This window comes from Dendrobates tinctorius, unplaced genomic scaffold (assembly GCF_039654945.1).
Source record: "Dendrobates tinctorius isolate UK_male_01 unplaced genomic scaffold, ASM3965494v1 ptg000040l, whole genome shotgun sequence".
Classification (NCBI taxonomy): Eukaryota; Metazoa; Chordata; class Amphibia; order Anura; family Dendrobatidae; genus Dendrobates; species Dendrobates tinctorius.
This window is the reverse complement of record NW_027361708.1, coordinates 34,296,017-34,320,404: the sequence shown is the minus strand read 5'-3', so window position 1 is coordinate 34,320,404 and position 24,388 is coordinate 34,296,017. Positions and strand designations below refer to the sequence as shown.

At 44.4% G+C, this 24,388-nt stretch overlaps 1 protein-coding gene across 2 annotated transcripts in view; it reads right to left on the bottom strand.

Annotated features, from left to right (window-relative positions):
* CDH23 (cadherin related 23) overlaps nt 1–24,388 on the bottom strand; it is a 1,761,581-nt gene that overhangs the window by 1,071,835 nt on the left and 665,358 nt on the right. For both annotated transcript variants that reach the window (XM_073574902.1, XM_073574903.1), the window contains exon 7: nt 2,264–2,458. In XM_073574902.1, the coding sequence (XP_073431003.1) occupies nt 2,264–2,458 (195 nt within the window). The remainder of the gene's footprint in view (nt 1–2,263; nt 2,459–24,388) is intronic.

The following is a 24,388-nucleotide window of genomic DNA, read 5'->3' as shown; positions in this document are numbered from 1 at the left end:
CAGTGTCTGTCTCGGCTGCAGTCCATTGGTTCAGGGGAATTATGACACCTGTCAGCTACATGTCCAGGATTGTGATATCGCCAACAAACCACATACTTCATAAGAGCTTTAAGGGACCCCTCAGCCAGGGTGGGATGCCCATCATTTGTGGGTCTAGCCACCCCCCGTGGTGAGCCCACTCCCCTTTGGGTATCCCAGTACAGGGAAGTAGTGATGTCTGGTTTCCCGAGGGATTTATCAATATCCTGGCAGCTCTCAGCCAAGCCAACCAGATTGTCCACATTCTGAGGGTTGCACTGAGCAACCCAGGTCTGTATTGACCTGGCAAGGGAATGGATGAACCTGTCCATCACCACCTACTCAAACATCTGGGCTGGAGTGGAAGTCTCTGGCTGCAGCCAATTTTGGACTAGGAGCAACAAATTAAACATTGGTGAGCGAGGGGGTTTGTTGCCAGCATGCGCCAAGCGATGGACTAGCTGAGCATTCGCAGAGATTGTTACCCCCAAGTGTCCAGGTGTGCCAGGATTTTAGTCTTGAATTTGGTGTATTAATTGGCATCCTTGAGGGCTAAGTCATAATACGCCTTTTGAAGTTCCCCGACAGATATGGTGCCAACCGTTCCACCCATTGGTCTGGCGGATGTTTCTTCCGTTCAGCCATCCACTCAAAAACAATCAGAAAGGTTTCCACATAATCCCCATGGGGTCATTTTCTGCATCGCTCATCTTATCATTTTCCAGGCGTAGGAATCATCACCTGGTGATGGGGAGGAGACCGCCGACCTCCCATGAACTGCTTCTGCAAGGAGTTCCATTTGAAGTGTTAGCACCTGCTCTTGTTACTGCTGCTGCTGCTGTTGAAGCTACTGTGCTAACAGCTTTTTTGTCTCCTGTTGCACTAATTGATGTTGTTGACTGGCAAGCTGGTGTTTCTGTTGTATCTGGACGAGATGCTTCACAAGCTCCTCCTTGCTGCCGGACATCTTGTGCTGGATGGCAGATTTTACCCAGGACATGCAGTTGTCCACAGCTTTTAAGCATGCTCTTGTAACGCTGCCCGCATTCAAAACACCACGTATGAGGGAGACACAGTAATGTTTCTTGTAGTAAACCACCTTCTGGTTTATTATGGACAGCATAGACCATAGCTGGGTTCAGCAAAATTTTACATAGCCTTTCTGACATAACGGTAAAACAAAAAGATATACTATATAGATATACTATATACTATATACTATCTTTTAGATATACTAAAAGATATACTATAAAGTCCACTTGTCTGAGGGATTTGCCTGCTCAGACCACCAGGTGTATTCATATAATTGCTCTCTCCAAAACCACAACACACTTTGACTCTCAAGGCAAGCTATTTAAGCCAGACCATGTGATGATGACCTGAAGTACACATGCCGGTGTTAGCTCTGCAGGTGGAGATATGGTGGGCAGCCTCCCACCCACTCTATTGATGCACACATAAAGCCAGCCCATATTTGTAACTTTAATTTAACCTTCTCAACACGTAGTTTGGTGGAGGAAAACATCCTGGTTTCACATCACTGATGCCACTATGCACAGTGACACATATCTCCCCTGTTATACTGTGCCAGTGACCCTGTCACATATTCCCCCCTCTGCCCAAAACTGGGAGTTTTGGCACCTTCAAACACTAAACAAGGAATTCATTAGAGAGCATCCGCATTACCAGGCAACTTCCCTGGCCTATGCTCTACATATCTTCCCCCATACACAGTGCCAGTGACCTTGTCACATAGAAGAAGAAAAGGTAAATATATACTTTAAATTTCAAGTAAAGAAATAAGCTGTTAGAACTTTCTTGTCAAGATGAATATTTTCCATTTATTATCAACCTGGTGAGGAAACATAGAGCTTGAGGTCATCAATCAACTAATTTCAAACTTTTAAAGAAATATTGATACTATAGTTAAAGTGGCACATGTCATAATAAAAATATACTACTTCTAAGTTTTAGTGATGTCCTTTGTTAGGTCTAATACTTCCTAGTCTTTTCCTAGACCAAAAACTAATATTTTTCTGATAATTTAAACCTGTCCCATGTCCTCCTTATTTTAGACGCATTGCACTTTTAATTTGCTTAATATTTCACTTTATCGGATATTACATATGCAAATCTAAAATTGTTATGCTAATTAAATGTTCCTTTAATTAGTTTCAGTGGTGACTCTACTCCTGCAGAGTCAATGAAATCAAAGAATAGCATCCAGACAGCGTTCATGACTTACCGTTGCATTAACCTGAAGTTGGTATGCCACAGTGGTTTCATAGTCCAGCGGACTGATGACAGTCACAATGCCCCGGGACCTGTCTATAGCAAATTCACTGGAGGGAGGCTGAATGGAATATAACACGCTTCCACCTGTTCCCTCGTCAGGATCTGTAGCATTCACAATATAAATTGGAGTTCCCACTGGAGTGTTCTGGAATAGAGGAAACATATACAGTGTGAAATTAACAGATGGAAATTAACTAATCCACTCAAACGGTTCAAGACAAATAAACTGACCCTGTTACTGTGTAATCTAATCTTAAATGTTTTATTACTCCATTGGCAGCAAATCACCTCATTTTATTCTTAGTTTATTTTCAACATTGCAAATAAGCATTGTTGCCTGGGATACTGATCCCGACTGCGTTACAGGGAATACATTATTAGAAAAATTTATATACCTATTTACCTAAGAAAACCACTGCAATTAGTGTCATTCCAAGTTTCACATTGGTGCCTGCTTGGCAATAATTAAACCTATGACTGCAGATTTTTACCCTTCAATAAAGCAATTATGGTCTGAAACATAATTATTGGGAATCTATTAAAAGACATCACAGAATGAAAGGAAAAACAAACTTTAAATTTTATCCAAGAAAGGTCCAAAGAAGGACATGGGCATTAATACATATACTGTACTTTTAAATATTAAGTTGTTCCCTGTCTGTGCTCATTAATCACTGGGTGTTCAAATGTTCGGACCCACTCTGCAATGCTAGGTCAAGGCTTTGTATCCTGAAAACTGGACTCTACAGAATCCCATTTTGAATGGAGCAAAGGTGCTCATGACCTCCACTGTTTCAATGTCTATGGGACTGCAAAAAATAGCCAAGCACAGAGTCTGCTTTCCTGGTTTTATTGCCAAAAGCTCAGGGTCACAGGAGGTGCCAGCTGTTGGACACCAAGCAATCAGTAAGCTGTTTCCTGTTCTACAGATAGGGGATAACTTAAAGGTGTTGCCCATTACTATGACAACCCCTTCTTAAATTAAATGTTCAGCCCTAATAAAATAATAAAACCTATACTCGCCTCCCATGCCAACTCCGTTCCAGTGGTGTCAGCAATAGCGCTCCCAGGGCTGTGATGCGGTGGGATGACATGTGATGCTCTGCACCCAATCAGCGCTGGCATCACTGTCCCCACTTTTGGACAAATTGAACATGAAGAGGAAATACGGAATTAGCTGCAGCCCTGGCTTCGTCTTCATGCTAAGTTTGTACGAAGGCAAAGACAGTGATGCCAGCACTGATTTGGCACCGGCGTCACATGTCACAACACCGCACCACAGCCCAGCCCCACAGAGTGTGAGTGCAGACACCGCAGGAACAGCATCAGCACGGAAGGTGAGTATAGACTTTCAAAAAGAGGGGTTCAGAGAAAATTTTGGCCAACCCCTTGCTCAAAGCAGGATTCATTGAACCATTCTCGACAGACATCTATATGAAGACTTCCATTAAAGGAGAACTCACCACCTCTTTTGGCAGCCAGTTCCACTCATTGATCACTCTCACTCTCCAAAAGTTCTTCCTAATATCTAATTAGTATGTTCTCCTTTCACTTTCATTACATTGCTACTTGTGTTTCCATGTGCAAATTAGATTAAGGAGATCACTCTATACTGTGACATCCTTTCAGATATTTGCAGACAGCTATTATGTCTCCTCTTAGCCTTCTTTTTTGCAAGCTAAACATTACCAGCACCTTTACAATTCCTTGTAAGACATAGTTTGCAGCACACTCACCATCATGGAAGCTCTTCTCTGAGCTTACTTCAGTTTTTCAATGTCTTTTTTAAAATGTGGTGCCCAGGACTGGACACAGTAATCCAGATGAGGTCTGACCAAGGAGGAGTAGAGGGGAATAAATTCTTTACATGATATAGTCTCTATGCATCTCCTAATAGATACTAGAACTGTGTTTGCCCTTTGCTGCTGTATCACTCTGTTGACTAATGTGCAGTCTGTGATCTATTTGTATAGCAAATCTTTTTCACACATGCTGTTGCTTAGTTTAATTCCTGAAATTCTGTAGATGTAATTTTTGCTTTTCTTGCCCAGATGTAGAATCTTGCATTTCTCCCTGTTAAATTCCATTTTATTAGTCGCTGCCCATTATTCAAGTTATCTATTTCCTTCTGAATTGCTTCTCTGTCTTCTCTAGTGTTAAATATCTCTCCTAGCTTTGCGTTGTCTGTAAACCTGATTAGTGTACCTTCAGCTTCCTTATCTAGATCTTTTATAAAAATGTTTGATTTTATATTCTATGATGAGGATGGGAGATTTTGCTAAATGAAATTCTCACTGCAGTAACAATCCTGAAAAAAGGAAGAATTGGAAGCAATTAAGGAGAAGAGGATGGATGAACACAGAACTTCACCACTTGTTAAAAAGGAAAAAAGAAATGTATATTAATGAAAATAGGAGGGCATATCTAAAGAAGAATATAATTCTGTCTGCAGGGTATGCAGGGCACACATTAGAAGAGCTAAAGTCAGTAGTTAAATGAAGTGAGGCTTGAAAGAGAGACCAAATCAATTAAAAACTATTTTGGGAGTATATTAAAAGAAAAGTCAAAGTTGCTATAGGATTTTTACAGGATGAAAAAGTTGAAGTGGTCAAAAATTATGTTGAGAAGGCTGAATTTTAAATTCCTAATTTGCATCTGTGTTCTCTAAGAAAGCAATTGTAACATCAATTGATTTTCGTGGTGCTTTAGAAGGAATAAAAGAATCCACACTCTCTATAAATGTTAGGAATCTGTGTCCTGCCATACTAATGCAGAGATCCAGATCCTCACATTCATCTCCAGAGTCCTTTCTGCCAGCTTGTGAGCATGCTCCTGGAATGAGCTCCCATTGGGGTTCAGGAGTCAGGTGCTCAGGTCCTGCTCCTGATTCCATTGGTTCAGCTCAGGTCTCTGGAGATTTCCGGAAGGTCCCGGTCACTATAAAAAGTGCGCATGGCTGTTATGCCATGCGCTAGTATTTTCTGATACTTGCTGCTGTATGTTTGTTGATGGATGCTTGGTCTGGTGGATGACTTATTATAAAACCCCTTCCCTCGGTCATTACGAGTGTGTGAGTGATTGGGTCAGCCAGTAGCAGCGCTAGCGCCAGCGCGCTCAAGCTTCAGCCATCTCAGCAGCAAAGCGTCCTGCATCGCGCTTGCAGACTTCTGTGGCGTTCGCAGTTGCGACGCCGTGCACACGCTCATTCACGGTAGGTCCGTTTGGTTGCAGTGCCACTTTAACTACTCCTGTGCTCGGCTACCGTACGTGTGCCGCTGTGACCCTGTGCGTTTAACAGGCTCAGCGTTACCTTTTCTTTATTATTTTTCTGTGCAGCTCTGTGTCCCATAACAGAGACTGCCTCTTTTGCATTTGGGTGATTTAGAACCCTGTGCACACTACCGCTGTAATGCACTGCCTCCCTTAGCAGCGGTTTTGCCATCTGCCGCAAGGTGGACCCCGAGTGGCGAAGGCACTTTAATTATTTATTTTTTTTAGTGCCTTCCGCCACTCATAACATAATACTAGCGCCAGGGTCTGGCTAGAGATGGCGGATCAGCAGCAGCTGTTACAGCTTGTGCGTCAGCTCGAGGCTCATCTTGCTACCCTTGAGAGGTCTCTCGCAGCTGCGCAGGCTACAGATGCTGCCGTCCAGGCACTTACAGACGCGGTAGGAGGTATGTCCATGGCCGCCCTTGCGCCGACAGTTACCCGCCTCCCGTTGCCCGATAAATATGCTGGGGATGGCGCCTCCTGTAGGGGTTTTATCAGTCAGTGCTCGATACACCTAGAGCTGCTGGCTGCGCAATTCCCTATGGAGCGGGCTAAGGTGGCTTTTGTCATCTCCCCACTGTCGGGCAAGGCGCTGGAATGGGCTACGCCTCTGTGGGAGCGTGGTGACCCTGAGATTCGGTCCGCGGCTAACTTGCTGACTGCCATCAGGCAAGTTTTTCTCGGTCCTCGGGTCACGCATGATACGTCCCTGCAGCTACTCGCCCTTACTCACGGGTCACTCTCGGTTAGCCAGTATGCCGTCCATTTTCGGACACTGGCGTCCGAGTTGGAATGGTCCGACAAGGCCCTAATCCCCGTTTTTTGGTGAGGTCATTATTTTTCTGTGCAGCTCTGTGTCCCATAACAGAGACTGCCTCTTTTGCACTTGGGTGATTTAGAACCCTGTGCACACTACCGCTGTAGTGCACTGCCTCCCTTAGCAGCGGTTTTGCCATCTGCCGCACGGTGGACCCCGAGTGGCGAAGGCACTTTAATTATTTATTTTTTTAGTGCCTTCCGCCACTCATAACAATAAACAGAGAGATGGTGAGGGAACACTTAGCTAATATAAACAAGGTACTGAAAGAGATAGCAGAGGAAATTGCAGAACAATTAGCCAGAATCTTTGAAAAATCCTGTTGAACAGTGGAAGTCCCAGAAGACTGGAAAAGGGCAAATGTTGTCTCTATCATCAAAAAATAAATAAGATGGACCCAGAAATTACAGGACAGTGATTCTTACTTCTATACCAGGAAAGATCTTCGGAAAAATTATTAAACAGCATGTTAATACTTGGATAAGAATACAGTAATTAACCAGAGCCTAGTATGGGCTTGTAGCAAACATGTCATGCCAGACTAATATAACTTCCTTCTATGATGGAATCAATGACTGGGCGAATCAGAGAAATGCAGTAGATATAGTATATCTCGTCTTCAGCAAAGCATTTGATAAAGCGTCACATACTATCCTTATTGAAAAAATGACAAGGTATGGGATTGACAAGGCTACGGTTAGGTGAATTCATTACTGGCTCAATGATCATACTCAAAAAGTAATAAATGTTTGCACATCCAATTAGAATGTACTGTAATACTACATTTGGATACTTGGAACTCTGGATATTCTGTTCTAAAAGGAGTTGTGAACTTAAAGTAATTTTGTCCACAAGAGACATTAATGACCTATGCACAGGACAGATAATAATGAATGCGTGTTCATTGGGAACATACTTCTGGAATCTTCTTAATCACTACCACAAGAATAAAAATTATTATATGGGAGTTTGATGCCACTAAATGTTCACTGACAGCAAGCACGTCTTGAAAATGGTGAATTTGAACAAATTGCATTTGAGAGTTGAATGACACTGTAAAATTTTGCTTACAAACAGATGAAAACCAATTTAAAGATAAAACAAGACCAACAAGCTATAAAAAGCTTGATTAAAGATATAAAGCTGCTTCCTCTAAACATTTTTTCAACAAAACTCAAGTAACAATGTCACTTTTTAGTTATATTTGTAACAAAGATTTTTATAAACCCGCTGTCTTCGGAGAACTTCATTAAAATGAAGTTGTTCACTGAATAGCAGTAAGCCATTACATTGACAATTCCTCCAGAAACAGTGGGAATGATCACTATTAGCTTGTCAATGTTGAGTGCAACTGCAGGAAAGAATGAGGAAACTGAATAGATGTGCAAATATAATGAATGAAAGGGGACAATATGAATACTGATTTTCAGGGGTGCTACATGTGATATAAAGAACTTTTTTTCCAAGTCAGAGTAATTAAAACACAAAAAGAGAAATCAGCGTGATATGAGCTCTGCATTGACCAAACAAAATGGCCTAGCAACCAATTTTCATGTCACAATGACAACTGTATTTGGATCCACGTTTGAAAAGTTAATCATTTCAGACAATGGGACTAAACATAAAATTGTACAACAAAGTAAAATGTAAAATAAATCCTATATAAGGGCTTTCAGTTGAATAATACATAGCACTGTATTTTGTGTGATGTCAAGCAACAAAGCTCCTAATTACAGTCATTTAGAAAATCATCATTTCAAAAACTGAGCACCTTTACAAGATAGGAAAAATAATATTACACTCCCACACATATACTCATATAGGTGAATTAAAGGATTAGTGTCTAGTAATTTACAGCGCATAATCAATGGGGACGCCCAGGGGAGCGCATAAACCTCATTAGACAATGCTAGCATTCCTATTGCTAATATTCTGTGTTTGTGTTCTCGTTCTAAAGTTAATATTCTCACATTATATTATCAGTCGCACTTTATGTCCTGTGAGATATTACATTACATATGACTAGCCATGGTTATCTATTTTTATCTATTCCACTAAGACATTTGCTTTTTTTTCTTGCTATAATGGGGGAATGTTGTAAATGTCATACATACATTTGAGAAAGACACAAGCCAGCAATTTTCAGAAAAAGGTTTGCTTTCATTGCAAATCTGAGCGAGAACAGATGACATGAATGCATCCTGGTCCATATAGCCTTAAGGCTGTTCCGCCATGCCAGTGATAACTCCATTACATTTTTTACAATATCACAGCTAGTTGGACCCATTTGACTTATAATGGGGGTCCATCAAATTTTCATTCTGGTGTATGTCATTTTACAAAAAAATAATGCAGCATGCAGCACCAATTATTCCAGTAAAAATAGCAGAATCTGCGATGGAGCCTTCCAAGGGAGGCTCAAACATAGATGTGGTTGGGGTGTCAAGAATGCACAAAGGACTAGCTTGATTAATTATAGCTTCAGATAGGGTACCGTTACACTTAGCGATGCACCAGCGATCCCAACAACGATATGGATCGCTGGTACATCGCTAAGTGGTCGCTAGTGAGCTGCCACACAGGCAGATCTCACCAGCGACATCACTGGGGTCGGGGGTCGCTACTTACCTGTCAGACGCGGCGATCCAGACGACCTCCCGCCCGCGTCCACGCGTCGCTCGTCGGCGCCACAGGAAGCGCCCGACGAGAAATGATCCAGGACGCTCTCGCGCGATCAGCGATAATCAGTGGGGGAGCCGGTCGGAGATAAGTATCACATGTAGCAATATTGCTATCAATATTGCTCCTACGCCACAAAATCGGTGATGTTACAGCGATATTGCCAGCGATATCGCTATGTGTAATGGGGACTTAAGATTGGAGCTGTCCATTCTTCATGGTGAGAGGAGCACATTTACTAATTTTGTGGAATACATTTTGCTTCAAGAAATGATCATGCCCATTCTTATAAGATAAAATGAAGCTTTTATATATGAAAGCTCTGTCGCTTCCTCAATCCACTTTACAGAAGGATATCAGACTAATTGCTTATCATAGGAGCTATAAAATTTATGACTGATACCCAAATTAAAAATGGTAAACACGAACTATGACAATATCTGCTGGCAGTGCTATATCAGCGCCCAAGAAACCTGATTAAATATGCCAACAGAGCCACCATTCAAATGCCGAGAAGAGGGCATCTGACTGATGAAAATGTTTGGTGGGCTTTACTTTAAATGCTGCATGTTTTTCTACAAATAATTAACCTTACTTAGTTCTCAGATGCTGCGGTATCACATTTTGTTAATCTATGTGCAGAAATTTTATAAGTTAATTGTCCCTGTATGTTTATTATATCAACACATTTTTAATGGGATACCAAATACTACAATTTACTCCCACAAATGTTGGCCATTGATTGAAAACAAGATCTGCTATTTTGCACAACCAAAAAAGTAATTTTCCTAAATTTTCAAAGAAAGGTCTTGGCAGCAAAGCTAAAGTTTAGACTACAAAATTCTAATTAACAAGAATGAAGCAAGAGGTAAGTCTAATTATTTATAAAACAGGTGTTCATCAGTTTGACTAAAGAAGGGCATTATTTATCAAAGAAAACTCCTTCCCATTTCATGCTGTCAGCAATGGTACCACATGGAAGAGACATGTCAAAAGGCCTGAGAAAGATAATATTTACTTACACTAGAAAGGTGAAGGCTACAAGAACGTAAGAAAATCTTTACTTAATAAATAAAATACTGAAATACTGTAGCAAAAGTGATTAAAAAATCCACAATGATGAAATTGAAACCATCTCAAATAGATGTCCAGGCCAACTACAGAAGTTAACACCTAAGCATCTTCTGATTAGAAAAGTTAAAGAAAATCTACATGCAAATTCACTGCAGTTAGCTAAAGAACAAAGTCAATCCATGGTGAGTGTTTCCCGACACACAATGTGGTGCACACTGCAGAGGATGAATGGGTGCCATCCTCGAAGGAAGCATCTTCTGAACTCCATGAAAAAGAAATCCGACTTACAATTTGACAGGGTCCATAATGAAGACACCATGTTCTGGAAGAATGAGATTAAGATAAATTTTTTTGGAAATCATGGCTTCCAAACTGAATGACTTCATAAAGGTGAGGAGAATATTTAAAAATGCTGCATGATGCCTACGATGAAACATGGTAATGGCAGTATGCATGATTGCTGCTGGTATCAGGGATCTACATTTCATTGATGGTATCATGAATTCACAGATGTACTGCTTTATATTGGAAGAGAAGATGGTATCATCAAACTTGGCAGATTTGCACTTTTCCAACATGATAGTGATCAAAAATACACATTTAAGACCAATATTGCATTTCTGAAGAAGAACAGGGTTAAAAGTGTCTCTTGATCTGAAAACAATTGAACACCTTTGAGGAGTTCTGAAGAGACAAGTTGAGAATCACTCTCCATCCAGCATCCAAGCTCTAAAAGAGGTTGTTCACAAAGAATGGAAAAAGACAGATATTGCAATATGTCACCAATTTGTTGATTCCATGTCTAAAAAACTTGATGCTATCCTTAAAAATCATGGAGGTCATAGAAAATACTAGATGTAATTGACTGTGATGTGTGTTCATTTTTGCATCAACTAATTTGAGTAAAATTGTAAAATTGAAGATTTTGTAATGAAAGTTATCATTAATTTTACTTTCATATTATGGGTTGAAAAAATGTTCTATGAAAGTCAGTTTTGTCAAAATTTAGAAACTTGTTCTTTTGGTCAGTGATATATTGATTAAAATCTCTTCCATATGGTATGCTGCTGCCTGCCTCCTGTCTCTACATCACTTAAGCTTCAGCGACAGAAGGCCTCCATAGGCAGGCAATGGTCAAGGAAAAAGCAAAGCGGTAGTGAGCTGTAAGTACAGTGCCCGCCCTACTGCACTTGAAACTCATTAGAATAAATTTTCAACTATGGATTTCTCTAAAACAGCAAAACAGATGACAGTAAGGCATTAAATCGCCTTTATATAGATGCCATTTGTTTTGAGCATAAAATATTGATGACCGATCCTCTTAAAGCTGTTTGCATGTTCATAATCATCATAGCTGGTTATGTTTCCATTAACACACTATTAAGTTGGGGTAAGACAATCATTCTTATTTCAGATATTTTCCACACATTGTTATATCTGAATACTATTAAACATCGTGAATATTTTTATTTTTCTAACCGTTTACCTACCATTTCATATATAAAAAAATATATAATATAGTGCAGATAGCATGTAATAAAATAATGCATAATAAACTTAAGCCAATAACCATCACCATGATAATTCAGTAGATACTTGTTACATACAGCTCTGGAAAAAATTAAGAGACCACCACATCAAAACCCTGTCATGGGCAGCCCATTCTCCAGACCTGAACCCCATTGAAAACCTCTGGAATGTAATCAAGAGGATGATGGATAGTCACAAGCCATCAAACAAAGAAGAACTGCTTAAATTCTTGCGCCAGAAGCAGTGTGAAAGACTGGTGGAAAGCATGCCAAGACACATGAAAGCTGTTTTTAAAAATCATGGTTATTCCACAAAATATTGATTTCTGAACTCTTCCTGAGTTAAAACATTAGTATTGTTATTTCTAAATGATTCTGAACTTGTTTTTTATGCATTATTTGAGGTCTGAAAGCACTGGGTTTTTTTTAATTTGACCATTTTTCTTGGTCAGAAAAAAAATACAAAATTTATTGCTTGGAAATTCGGAGAGATGTTGTCAGAAGTTTATAGACTAAAAGATAATTTTATATTTTACTCAAAAATATACCTATAAAGAGAAAAATCAGACAAACTGAACATTTGAAAGTGGTCTTTTTTTGCCAGAGCTGTATACTGTAGAAGTTATATTGTGGCCAAATGCTCAGTCTGGTGGATAGTAAGCAGAAAAATACAAAAAAAACTTGATGTTTTACAGTTAGTATTGATTGCGGGAACTAAGTGCTCTTGAACCCTTGAGGATTGCATTTCACCTGGGAAGGGCATGATGGAGACATCACTTTCTAGGCAACTGCTGCTTTACTCAAATCAGAAACTCTGTAGTCCTAATAAGACATGGATTCTTTACGCTTGCGGGTTCATCAGGCTGACTCTATGAAGGGTGACACTGGTAATACATGGTGAATGGCGAGCACTACATTATCTCATACTATTACGGATACACTTGTTTTATCAAACCTTTATAGTAGTATACATTGATTTTATTGTATCACATTGAATAAAACCTGCTCTTCCATTTGAGAATATTCACTGTAACTTCTAAGTGAAATAGACATCAGGTCCATGATTGGGGCTTAGCAAATATCAGTAATTCCAGCTTTAGTCTCTGTTCACATCATGTTTAGGTTTCTCCTACGACCACCAAAGGTAAAACATGTTGATTAGTGCTTGCTGATTACTGACCATTGATGCTATTTAGATCGGCATGAAAGATGCATTTTGCTTTTTTATGGCTGACTCCTGGCATATTTACACTCATTTACTCTTGATAAGCATCAGGAAGGTTCAACTTTCCTGTAAAAGTTTGTTCATCAGTTAATGTAAGTAAAGAGCGACTTTGTTCTTTGTTGCATAAGTGTCCTTTTCCTATAAAATGTAATAGCAAAGTAATCTCTATTATTCCATACAACAACAAGAAGGGCCTGTAATGCTTAGCATACATTATATTAGTTTAGAGGGGAAAACTAATGTATCATAAGTTGCATCTTTCCATCAGGGGTATTCAGGGAAAATCATACAGAATTATAGCTCCAAAATAGGCGTTGAGGGTTTCTAAGTTGCATTCAGTTTTTGCTCTGGATTGTGCTGTTGATTTTAGGTGTTGGTGTAGTAGGGGATACGAAGATATATCCCTGCATAATTTTTCCTATGTATTATTGATTTTATCTCTATAGAGTGGATTCAAAAGGAAACCTCCATAGTAGAAAGCTTCATTTCTGCAGTATATCAAATGGGTAATCCCACAGAAAAATACATTTTTTTACATGCAGGAATTACCGTAATTAAAAATAATAAACGGAGGCACACTCACCTTCCAGCATCCCGATAGATCCAACATCCATTGATGTGTTTTTCTAGTTATTTGACCACTGCAGCCAATTTAAGGCTGCAGCAGTGCTAGGGCTTCAATACAGCAAAGACATGGCCTCTGGAGCTGGTGGCCACCAGCAGAGAACACAAAAGTGGCCTGTGTGCTGGAAGGTGAGTTTGCCTCTGTTTATTAATATTTATCAATCCATGCATAAAATATTATTTCACTGTCTGACAACCCCTTTAAGCATGCTGTGGATTTGAAAATCTGCAATATGTAACTTTTTCTTTATAGAGATTTCTGCTACTTATTCATGACATTCGCAAACTCCATTCACATGTACTGTAATTTACTGCAGACTCTGAATCACAAATTCACAAATTTATCACGTCTAAACTTGGTTGTAAAATAATGAGAAAAGAGCTTCATGAGCAATTATTAATATGTAGTAAATCATTTATCTAAAAACATGCGCGAGAGCAAATTTATGGTTTTAAAGAGAACCCATCAGGATGATTTTGTGATGTAAAGTAAAGACATGGCTGTAATGGCACTGTGATACCGAGTACATTGATACCTTCAGTGAAGAAATCCGCTCCGCGGTTATTGTTTAATCAGGGTTTTTCCTATTGAAAAATTTTTGTGAACAAGGGTGGGACTGAGGGAAGGGTGTTCTCCTGCTTTGGCCCTCCTCCTGCCTCTGTTACTTCACTGACAGGCACAGATTTTTCAGTGACCTGCCTCATGTTTGAAATTTCACGCTGCCACCATCACTGGCGTGAGTGGTGCATCCGCAGTTTGAGTCCACGACTCAGTAAAGACTGAATCCAGTGCATCACTGATCTGCAATATCTATCTACTGCAATCCAATCCTATGCTTACAATTCCTGACTGAGGCCAGCATTGGCAGGTGATAAATGGTGTCCTTTGCAGGTGACAGAATGACATAACTGCATTGGGCTGCTTGTGCCAGGTGAGAGGAATTGTTGGTATGCAGAGAGAGCCACAATGGGAAACATTGACTGTAGTAACATTTTTGGTCAAGGTGGACATAGGTTCATACCAGTTGTAAGATGCATTTTACTCCAGCTTGCCCATTGGCATTAAGCTGTTATCAGGTGTTTCCTGCTCCACTTGTCTGCCTGCTGTACTGAATATCCTGCTGTCCTCGTGTTTATTGATTTATGTACCATCCAGCAAGTCTTGAATAATCTGCCATTTCCTCAAGTCTGTGTTGCTTGACCTCACCTATGACTTACGTCTCTTTCACACGTCAGTCAGCAAAAAAAGAAAGGGATGGAGTTTCATCAGTATTTTTATCAGTGATAGTTAAAAAACAGGCAGCAGCACAGGCAATTTGATTAAAAAGGAGGTGCACTCCTCTATGGACTTGATCCAACGGTCACCAACAGTCAAAAAATATGAAGAATGAGGCAGCACATCCAGTGAAATGAACAAGTTATTCACCCAATCCATTCATCATTTTTACTTTGATGAATAAAAAGCTGATAGAGGTTTCTCAAGCTTCTCCTATCATACAGTCCATGAAATACAGACACAACACACATGGTATCCATGTGCTGTCCAATTTTTTCATGGATTCATAGACTCACATTGGTGAGCTTGATCTCATACTTTGATCAATAAAGGAGAAAACTCCATATTTGTGCAGACTAGTCAGTCTTAGGAAAAAGAAAACAACACTAGAACTACCCCTAGACTACCCCAAGTAAGAGTGCTATCCATGAAAAACATGGGTTGCACACATTTGAGATTATCTAACATCTGATGGAGCTCTTAGAGAATCCACCTTACAAGGTGAGCCAACAACACTTATCATTGCTGGATGTCAGTACAAATATAGATATTATGTGTACAGTTATTATTTTCTGGATGGTTTTTGTGTGGGAAAGAGGAGGGCGCCATTTACAATTTTGTCTCAGGCAACAAAAAAAACTAGACTTAATCCTGCCTCTCTTCACCATGCAACATAGTATAACAAAACTCAGTATTAGCCACAGAGACCATAATACAAGATGTTTGAGGAATATAGTGTAGCTGCTGAAAGTTGCCTGGCATCGCACAACCCAATTTTTCCATGCAAGAAAAATCACAGGGTTTTTGATGAATAAGTTGCACGGCATATAAATTAACAGTCACATCCACACCTTACAATATACCATGAAGGACAGATAAAGTTTGTAGGAATTTGATAAAAAAAGCAAAAACTAGACTAAGGGTCCCGTTTCACTTAGCGATGCACCAGCGATCCCGACAACGATACGACCTGGTAAGGATTGCTGGTGCATCGCTAAATGATCACTAGTAAGCTGCCAAACAGGCAGATCTCTTCAGCGATGCAGCAACCATCCAGCGATCCTCGGCGGTCGTTGGGACCTTGTCACACAGCAGCAATTCTGAACGATTCCAGCCTGCGTCCGTGAGTTCTGCGTCGCCAACGAGGTCGCTCGTCGGGTCAAACACAGCGATGCGCCCTGGCCAGAGGGACACTGATGACAAAAAAGTGGCCAAGGACATTCGAGCACAATCAGCGACATTCAGCAGGGGGGCTGTTGTGTGTCACATGTAGCGAGATCGCTGGCAAGGTCGCTGTTGCGTCACAAAATTGGTGGCGCTTCAGCGATCTCACTAGCAATCTCGCTATATGAGAAGGGGGCTTAACCAGAAAGTCACTAAAAAGAGGAGCTTGGTAGTGGTTATCACTAGTGTTGAGCATTCCGATACCGCAAGTATCGGGTATCGGCCGATATTAGCGGTATCGGAATTCCGATACTGACTTCCGATACTTTTGTCATATCGGATTCCGGAATCGGAATCGGAAGTTCCCATCATGCTATGAGCCTGCTTGCTTTGATTAAGCCAATGGGAATCCTCCGAAGTGTGGGCACATCCTGTTAGGCATGTAGGCATGTTAACTATTGGCATGGCTGTGATTGGCTGCCGAAATGATGTCATGATGCACTATAAAAGCCACCGCAGCCGCCATTTCTGGTTCACTCTGCTGTGAATTCAGTTAGGGACAGGCTGCTGTAGAAGACTGTGAGGGACAGTTAGAAATAGCGATTCCACCAAACATCTAGTGCTTTACCCAGGCTACATAAACCACCACTGTAGCCTTCTTTGCCCTAGCAGCAGTGTTCACAGCTGTCTGCAAGGGCTGTGTGAGTGCAGCTCACGCTGTGGAGTGGGTCCTGCAGCCACGTCAGGCTGTAGGCCACCCAGTGTGATCACTGCTGCCTCATACATCTTTTAATTTTTGAGCTGCATTTTTTACATAATTTCAATCTAGTGTGCTTCCATCCGTATCCATATACGTTGGTTGCAAACACTAGTAGTAGACAGCGGAGCCTTTCTGCAGCCTTTCAGTGCTAGTGTCCACTTTGCTGCACTGTTCACGGCTGTCTGAGAGGTCTCTGACTGTGTGTGAGTGCAGCTCACGCTGAGTAGTGTGTCCTGCAGCTACGTCTGGTTGTAGGACGCTCAGCGTGTCACTGCCTCACACATTTTTCTTTTATTGCAGCTCATTTTTTCTTCTATTAGTGTGCATCCATCCGTCTCCATCTACGGTGGTTGCAAACACTATATAGGAGTACACAGCGGAGCCTTTCTGCAGCCTGTCAGTGCCAGTGCCCACTTAGCTGCACTGTTCACGGCTGTCTGAGAGGTCTCTGACTGTGTGAGTGCAGCTCACGCAGAGTAGAGTGTCCTGCAGCTACGTCTGGTTGTAGGACGCTCAACGTGCGTCACTGCCTCACACATATTTGTCTTTGAGTGCAGCTCATTTTTTCTTCTCCTATTAGTGTGCATCCATCCGTATCCATCAACATTGGTTGGTTGCAAACACTATATAGGAGTAGATAGAGGAGCCTTTTTTTCTGGCTTGTGCCCTGCCGGCGCAGCCAGATTAGTATTACCCAATTTTTTTGGAGCCTCATCTTTTGCATTGTAGGTTACCTGCCTGCATTGTAATAGCTCCAAAAAGTTGGTGATACTATCAGTTTCAATTCTTTGTTCACATACTTTGAGTTTGTTTCCAACAAAGAAACCACAAAAAAAGTTCACCAAACACTACATTTGGAACTTGTGTAGGCCACATCAGCTCCTATTAAAGTGTAGTCCACACACACACACACACTTCATAAAATTAGTGTTTCTTGTACCTGTAACCAGCTGTTCAGGAAAAAGCACACTAAGGCCCCCCTTTGTACTTTTCTGCCTATCTTAAGCAGTCTGGCAAGATGAAGAAGGCAGGGAGTAAGGCGCGTGGGCGTGGGCGTGGAGTTTCAGCAGGGAGAGGACGTGGGGATTCTGCAGGGAGAGGACGTGGGGATTCTGCAGGTAGAGGACGTGGGGATTCTGGGCCTGCTGCGGGCACCAGTGGATCAGCATCCCCCAGTTTTAGCAGGCAACAGTCCTTTATGCGCAGCTTTGTAGGACCTCAACGTACCCCACTGCTGCGGGAGGAACAAATTGAAGCCGTTGTCGGATGGATGGCAGCTAACGCATCGACTTCAATTACTTCCACATCCTCTCAGGGCCAGAGCACCGAAGAGCAACCATCTGTCTCTTCACCACCTGCCAAAGTGCCCAGGCCGTCAGAGAGACATGGACAGGAGCCATCACAGTCTCTACTTCTGTTCTCGGAATCTGTTGGCTTGGAAAGAGGGGGCCAGCCAAGCAGCATTCCTGAATGTGAAGAAGAGGGAGTATGCAGTGATGCGCAACTTCTTTGTCCCTCTGAATCTGAAGAGGCGAGTGGGCCAGTGCCTATGGTCAGCACACCTCAGTACGCATCAGATGATGACGAGACTCAGTTGCCACTTTCTGGTGCATACGGTGCTGGCGAGACAACCCCGGAGAAGCAGCTGTTTGAAGAGGGGAGGGAAGATGATGAGGTCCTTGACCCATCATGGCGTGAGGAACAGGAAGGTGGTGGGAGCAGATCGGAGGAAGAGATTCCCCTACCAGCCAAAACAGGAGGCAGAGGGAGGGGGAAGACTTGGTTGCCTGTACCCTCCACTTCGGCACCCGTTAGGAGCATTCCTCATTCCAAAGGCAAAACGGGCGCTCCCAAGAGTTGCAGTGCGTGGTCCTTTTTTGACACAGTTGCAGATGACATTTGCTTTGTCAAATGCAAGCTGTGTCATCAGATAGTTAAAAGAGGGAGAAATGTCAGCAACCTCAATACCACAAATATGTGGAAACATGTGCGCACCAAGCACGAGTTGGAGTTGCAGAGACACCCTGAAGACGTAGGCCAACGTACAGCACCACCTACCACCTCTTCAGCTCATGTTGGGGCCTCTTCCTCCAGCTCACGCACTGCTGGTTCGGCTTCCTCACAGGATCGCCAAGGAAGAACCTCTGCCACTGTTGTCCGGAGACCCTGTCAGATTACACCCATAGCAGCACGTTCCCATCCATCACAGCCATCGGTAGCACAGGCATGGGATAAAAGGCGCCCTTACTCGGCAAACCATCCCCGAGCACAGTCTCTGAATGCTGGCATTGCCAAACTTCTGGCAGTTGAAATGCTGTCATTCAGGCTGGTGGACACTGACACCTTCCGGGACTTAATGGCATTGGCAGTCCCCCAATACAACGTGCCCAGCCGCTTTTATTTCAGCAGGCGAGCCGTCCCTGCCCTGCAGAAACATGTTGAGGGCAAAATAAAACATGCGCTACTAAACGCCGTTAGTAGCAAGGTCCACCTGACCACCGATGCGTGGACCAGTAACCATGGACAGGGACGATACCTTTCCCTCACTGCCCACTGGGTCAATGTTGTGGAGCCGGGTACAGATCTGGAGAGTGGCGCTGTATGTGTTCTTCCAACGCCACGGATTGCAGGACTCCAGTCTGTACACATAGACTCCTCCTCCTACTCAAGTTCCTCAGAAACAGCAGAGCAGGAGCCTGTTACGACCGATATGAGCACAGCCATGGCCAAACGTCAACAGGCTGTACTCAAATTAATTTCTTTGGGGAATCGAAGCCACACAGCGCAGGAGCGCTGGAATGCTATCAAGCTGGAGAGCGATGTGTGGTTTGGGCCAGCGAATCTCCAGCCGGGCTTGGTAGTGTGTGACAATGGCCGAAATCTGGTGGCAGCTCTTGGCCTAGGCAACCTCACACACATCCCATGTCTGGCACATGTGCTTAACTTGGTCGTGCAGAGCTTTCTGAGGGACTATCCGGATCTTGATGCACTGTTGAACAAGGTCCGCATAGAGTGCGCTCACTTGCGGCGTTCCAGCACGGCAAGATCGCTCCTCGCTGCTCTGCAGCGACGATTTGGCCTTCCGGAACATCGCATCATATGTGACCTACCCACCCGGTGGAATTCAATGTTACATATGTTGGAGTGGTTGTGTGAGCAGCAGGCAGCAGTCATGGAGTACCAGCTGCATCAGGCGCAAACAAGTCGCACTGTGCGCCGTTCACACTTCAGCACCATTGAGTGGGCCTCTATGAAGGACATCTGCCTCGTTTTGCGTGCCTTCGATGAATCCACGCGGATGGCGAGTACAGATGATGCTCTAGTCAGCATGACTGTCCCCCTTATCTGCCTGCTTCAACAAACACTGCAAGCACTAAGGGATGTGGTTTCGGAAGAGGTGGAGGATGAGGAGTCCCAAATGCCATCTGCTTCTGGACAGTCTGCGATACGTGTTTCCTCACAAAGGCCTAGGCAGGGGACACTTTGTGAGAAGGATGAGGAGGAGTCGATGGAGGAGGAAGACATCTCTCCAGAGGAGGGAGGTACACAAACCTCTACTCAGTATGTACAGCGAGGGTGGGGTGATGCAGAGCAGGCCGAGGTCACGCCTCAAACAGGGGACAGCGGTTCTTTGGCAGTTGGGAGTCTGCAGCACATGGTTGATTTCATGCTGCAGTGCCTGAGAAACGACCGCCGCATCGCCCACATTCTCGTCTCGGCTGATTATTGGGTGTACACCCTCCTAGATCCTCGCTACCAGGACAGCGTACAAAGGCTCATACCAACGTTGAACCGGGAGCGTAAACTGCGGGAGTATGAAGAGTCACTGGTGCAGTCCATAATGTTTTCCATTCCACCCGACAGCATTGTTGCTAGTGCTTTACAAAGCAGCTCTGTGCGTCGAGGCAGTGGAGGAAACTCTGCACAAAGAGGGAGCAGAGGCAGCGCCGCAGCACAAGGCAAGACCACTATGGCCAAAATGTGGCAAAGTTTTGTGTGTCCACCACAATTGTCTACACCATCAGCGACGCCTCGAGTCAGCAGGAGGCAACGCTTCCGTCAGATGGTGTCAGACTACATTTCTTGCCCTGTCACTGTACTCCCAGATGGCTCTTCCCCCTTCAAGTTTTGGGTCTCTATGCTGGATACATGGCCAGAGCTTAGCCAGTATGCATTGGAGGTGCTGGCTTGCCCTGCTGCCAGTGTATTATCGGAACGTGTCTTTAGTGCCGCAGGTGGTGTACTAACAGACCGTCGCACGCGACTATCTTCCGATAATGTTGACCTGCTGACTTTTCTGAAAATGAACAAGGCCTGGATCTCCAAAGACTTTGCCATTCCTCTTACACACTAAATTAGTGGTTGGCAACTGTATCCAGGTCTGCTGGTGTGTTCATTTTTCTACCACCTGAACTATAATCCCTGTGCTTCAACACAGCCAGTTGTCGCTCAGATGTGTCGTCTGCACAGAGAAACACACTAGCTCCTGTGTTAGTGGGGTTCAGTAACGCCAGCTGATCCCCTGCTGTGTGGACGGCAAAGTCACCAGCTCCATCAACATTCAAACCACTACTGATTTTTAACCGTGCCCAACTTAGGTCTCTGGCTCCACTGTCTCTACTATTTCCCCTGACCTCCAACCCCGCCATCTACATCTCTGAAGTGGCGTCAGCACAATCTACACTTGTTCCTGTGTTCCTGTGGCTCAGTCCCATCAGTTTATCCCCTGATGTGTGTCCGGCAAGGTCTCCTGCTCTGTCCACATTCCCATAACCAGTAGTGGGAATGAGGACAGAGCTGGCGAACTTGCCGGACAAACATCAGGGGATCAACTGATGGGACTGAGCACCAGTAACACAGGAACAAGTGTAGATTGTGCTGACGCCACTTCAGAGATGTAGCTGGCGGGGTTGGAGGCCAGGATAAATAGTAGAGACAGTGGAGCCAGAGGCCTAAGTGGAGCATGGTTAGAATCAGTAGTAGTCAACAACCTCCATAAAAACCGCTGCCCATTGGCCTCTGCATGCGGCATGCGTAATCCTGGGCTCCAACAGTGTCAGTTGGTGTTCAGAAGTGTCGTCTCCACAGAGCCAAACACATTCGTTCAAGCGTTAGTGGGGTTCAGCACTGCCAGCTGTTCCCCTGCTGTGGAGATGGCAAGTCTCCTGCTGCCTTCACCTGCCAAAATCCAGTAGGCCCCAGCCTGCTCCACGTCTAATCCTGGGCTCCAACAGCGTCAGTTGGTGTTCAGAAGTGTCGTCTCCACAGAACCAAACACATTCGTTCGAGTGTTAGTGGGGTTCAGCACTGCCAGCTGTTCCCCTGCTGTGGAGATGGCAAGTCTCCTGCTGCCTTCACCTGCCAAAAGCAACAGGCCCCAGCCTGCTCCACGACTAATCCTGGGCTCCAACAGCGTCAGTTGGTGTTCAGAAGTGTCGTCTCCACAGAGCCAAACACATTAGTTCGAGTGTTAGTGGGGTTCAGCACTGCCAGCTGTTCCCCTGCTGTGGAGATGGCAAGTCTCCTGCTGCCTTCACCTGCCAAAATCCAGTAGGCCCCAGCCTGCTCCACGCCTAATCCTGGGCTCCAACAGCGTCAGTTGGTGTTCAGAAGTGTCGTCTCCACAGAGCCAAACACATTCGTTCGAGTGTTAGTGGGGTTCAGCACTGCCAGCTGTTCCCCTGCTGTGGAGATGGCAAGTCTCCTGCTGCCTTCACCTGCCAAAATCCAGTAGGCCCCAGCCTGCTCCACGCCTAATCCTGGGCTCCAACAGCATCAGTTGGTGTTCAGAAGTGTCGTCTCCACAGAGCCAAACACATTCGTTCGAGTGTTAGTGGGGTTCAGCACTGCCAGCTGTTCCCCTGCTGTGGAGATGGCAAGTCTCCTGCTGCCTTCACCTGCCAAAATCCAGTAGGCCCCAGCCTGCTCCATGCCTAATCCTGGGCTCCAACAGCGTCAGTTGGTGTTCAGAAGTGTCGTCTCCACAGAGCCAAACACATTCGTTCGAGTGTTAGTGGGGTTCAGCACTGCCAGCTGTTCCCCTGCTGTGGAGATGGCAAGTCTCCTGCTGCCTTCACCTGCCAAAATCCAGTAGGCTCCAGCCTGCTCCACGCCTAATCCTGGGCTCCAACAGCGTCAGTTGGTGTTCAGAAGTGTCGTCTCCACAGAGCCAAACACATTCGTTCGAGTGTTAGTGGGGTTCAGCACTGCCAGCTGTTCCCCTGCTGTGGAGATGGCAAGTCTCCTGCTGCCTTCACCTGCCAAAAGCAACAGGCCCCAGCCTGCTCCACGACTAATCCTGGGCTCCAACAGCGTCAGTTGGTGTTCAGAAGTGTCGTCTCCACAGAGCCAAACACATTCGTTCGAGTGTTAGTGGGGTTCAGCACTGCCAGCTGTTCCCCTGCTGTGGAGATGGCAAGTCTCCTGCTGCCTTCACCTGCCAAAATCCAGTAGGCCCCAGCCTGCTCCACGCCTAATCCTGGGCTCCAACAGCGTCAGTTGGTGTTCAGAAGTGTCGTCTCCACAGAGCCAAACACATTCGTTCGAGTGTTAGTGGGGTTCAGCACTGCCAGCTGTTCCCCTGCTGTGGAGATGGCAAGTCTCCTGCTGCCTTCACCTGCCAAAAGCAACAGGCCCCAGCCTGCTCCTCACCTAATCCTGGGCTCCAACAGCGTCAGTTGGTGTTCAGAAGTGTCGTCTCCACAGAGCCAAACACATTCGTTCGAGTGTTAGTGGGGTTCAGCACTGCCAGCTGTTCCCCTGCTGTGGAGATGGCAAGTCTCCTGCTGCCTACACAGTCCTTCTACTACTGATTTTTAACCGTGCTCCACTTAGGCCTGTGGCCTCACTGATTTTCGTATTTCCCCTGTCCTCCAACCCCGCCAGTTACAGCTCCGAAGTGGCGTCTGCACAATCCACACTTGTTCCTGTGTTCCAGGTGTTCAGTCCGGTCAGTTAATCCCCTGATGTGTGTCCGGCAATGTCGCCTGCTCTGTCCACATTCCCATAACTAGCTGTGTTAACTAGTTATGGGAATGTGGACAGAGCAGGCGACATTGCCGGACACACATCAGGGGATTAACTGACCGGACTGAACACCTGTAACACAGGAACAAGTGTGGATTGTGCAGACGCCACTTCGGAGCTGTAACTGGCGGGGTTGGAGGACAGGGGAAATACGAAAATCAGTGAAGCCACAGGCCTAAGTGGAGCTTGGTTAAAATTAGTAGAAGTCTACAACCGATCTTAAAATTTCTTCAATGCAGCCTCAGCCTGCTCCGTGCTTGTCCCTGGGCTTCAACACAGCCAGTTGTTGCTCGGAAGTGCCGTCTTCACAGAGTAAAACACTAGCTCCTGTGTTTGTGGGGTTCAGTAACGTCAGTTGTTCCCCAGCTGTTTTGATGGCAATCTGTCCTGCTGCCTCCCAATTGACAGCACATCAGGCCTCAGCCTGCTAAGTGCTTGTCCCTGGGCTCCAACATCGCCAGTTGCTGCTCATAACTGACTTTGGCACGGGTACTCCCTCCTGCCCAGCTTGGTTCCAGCCCTGCCTGCTGTTTCCGGGAAGTGTCAATGTCAGTTTGCCACCCCAAGTTGCCATGTTGTGTTGCGGTTGGGTTAGCCGAGGCTAGGGTGCCAGCAGTTTAGGTGCTTC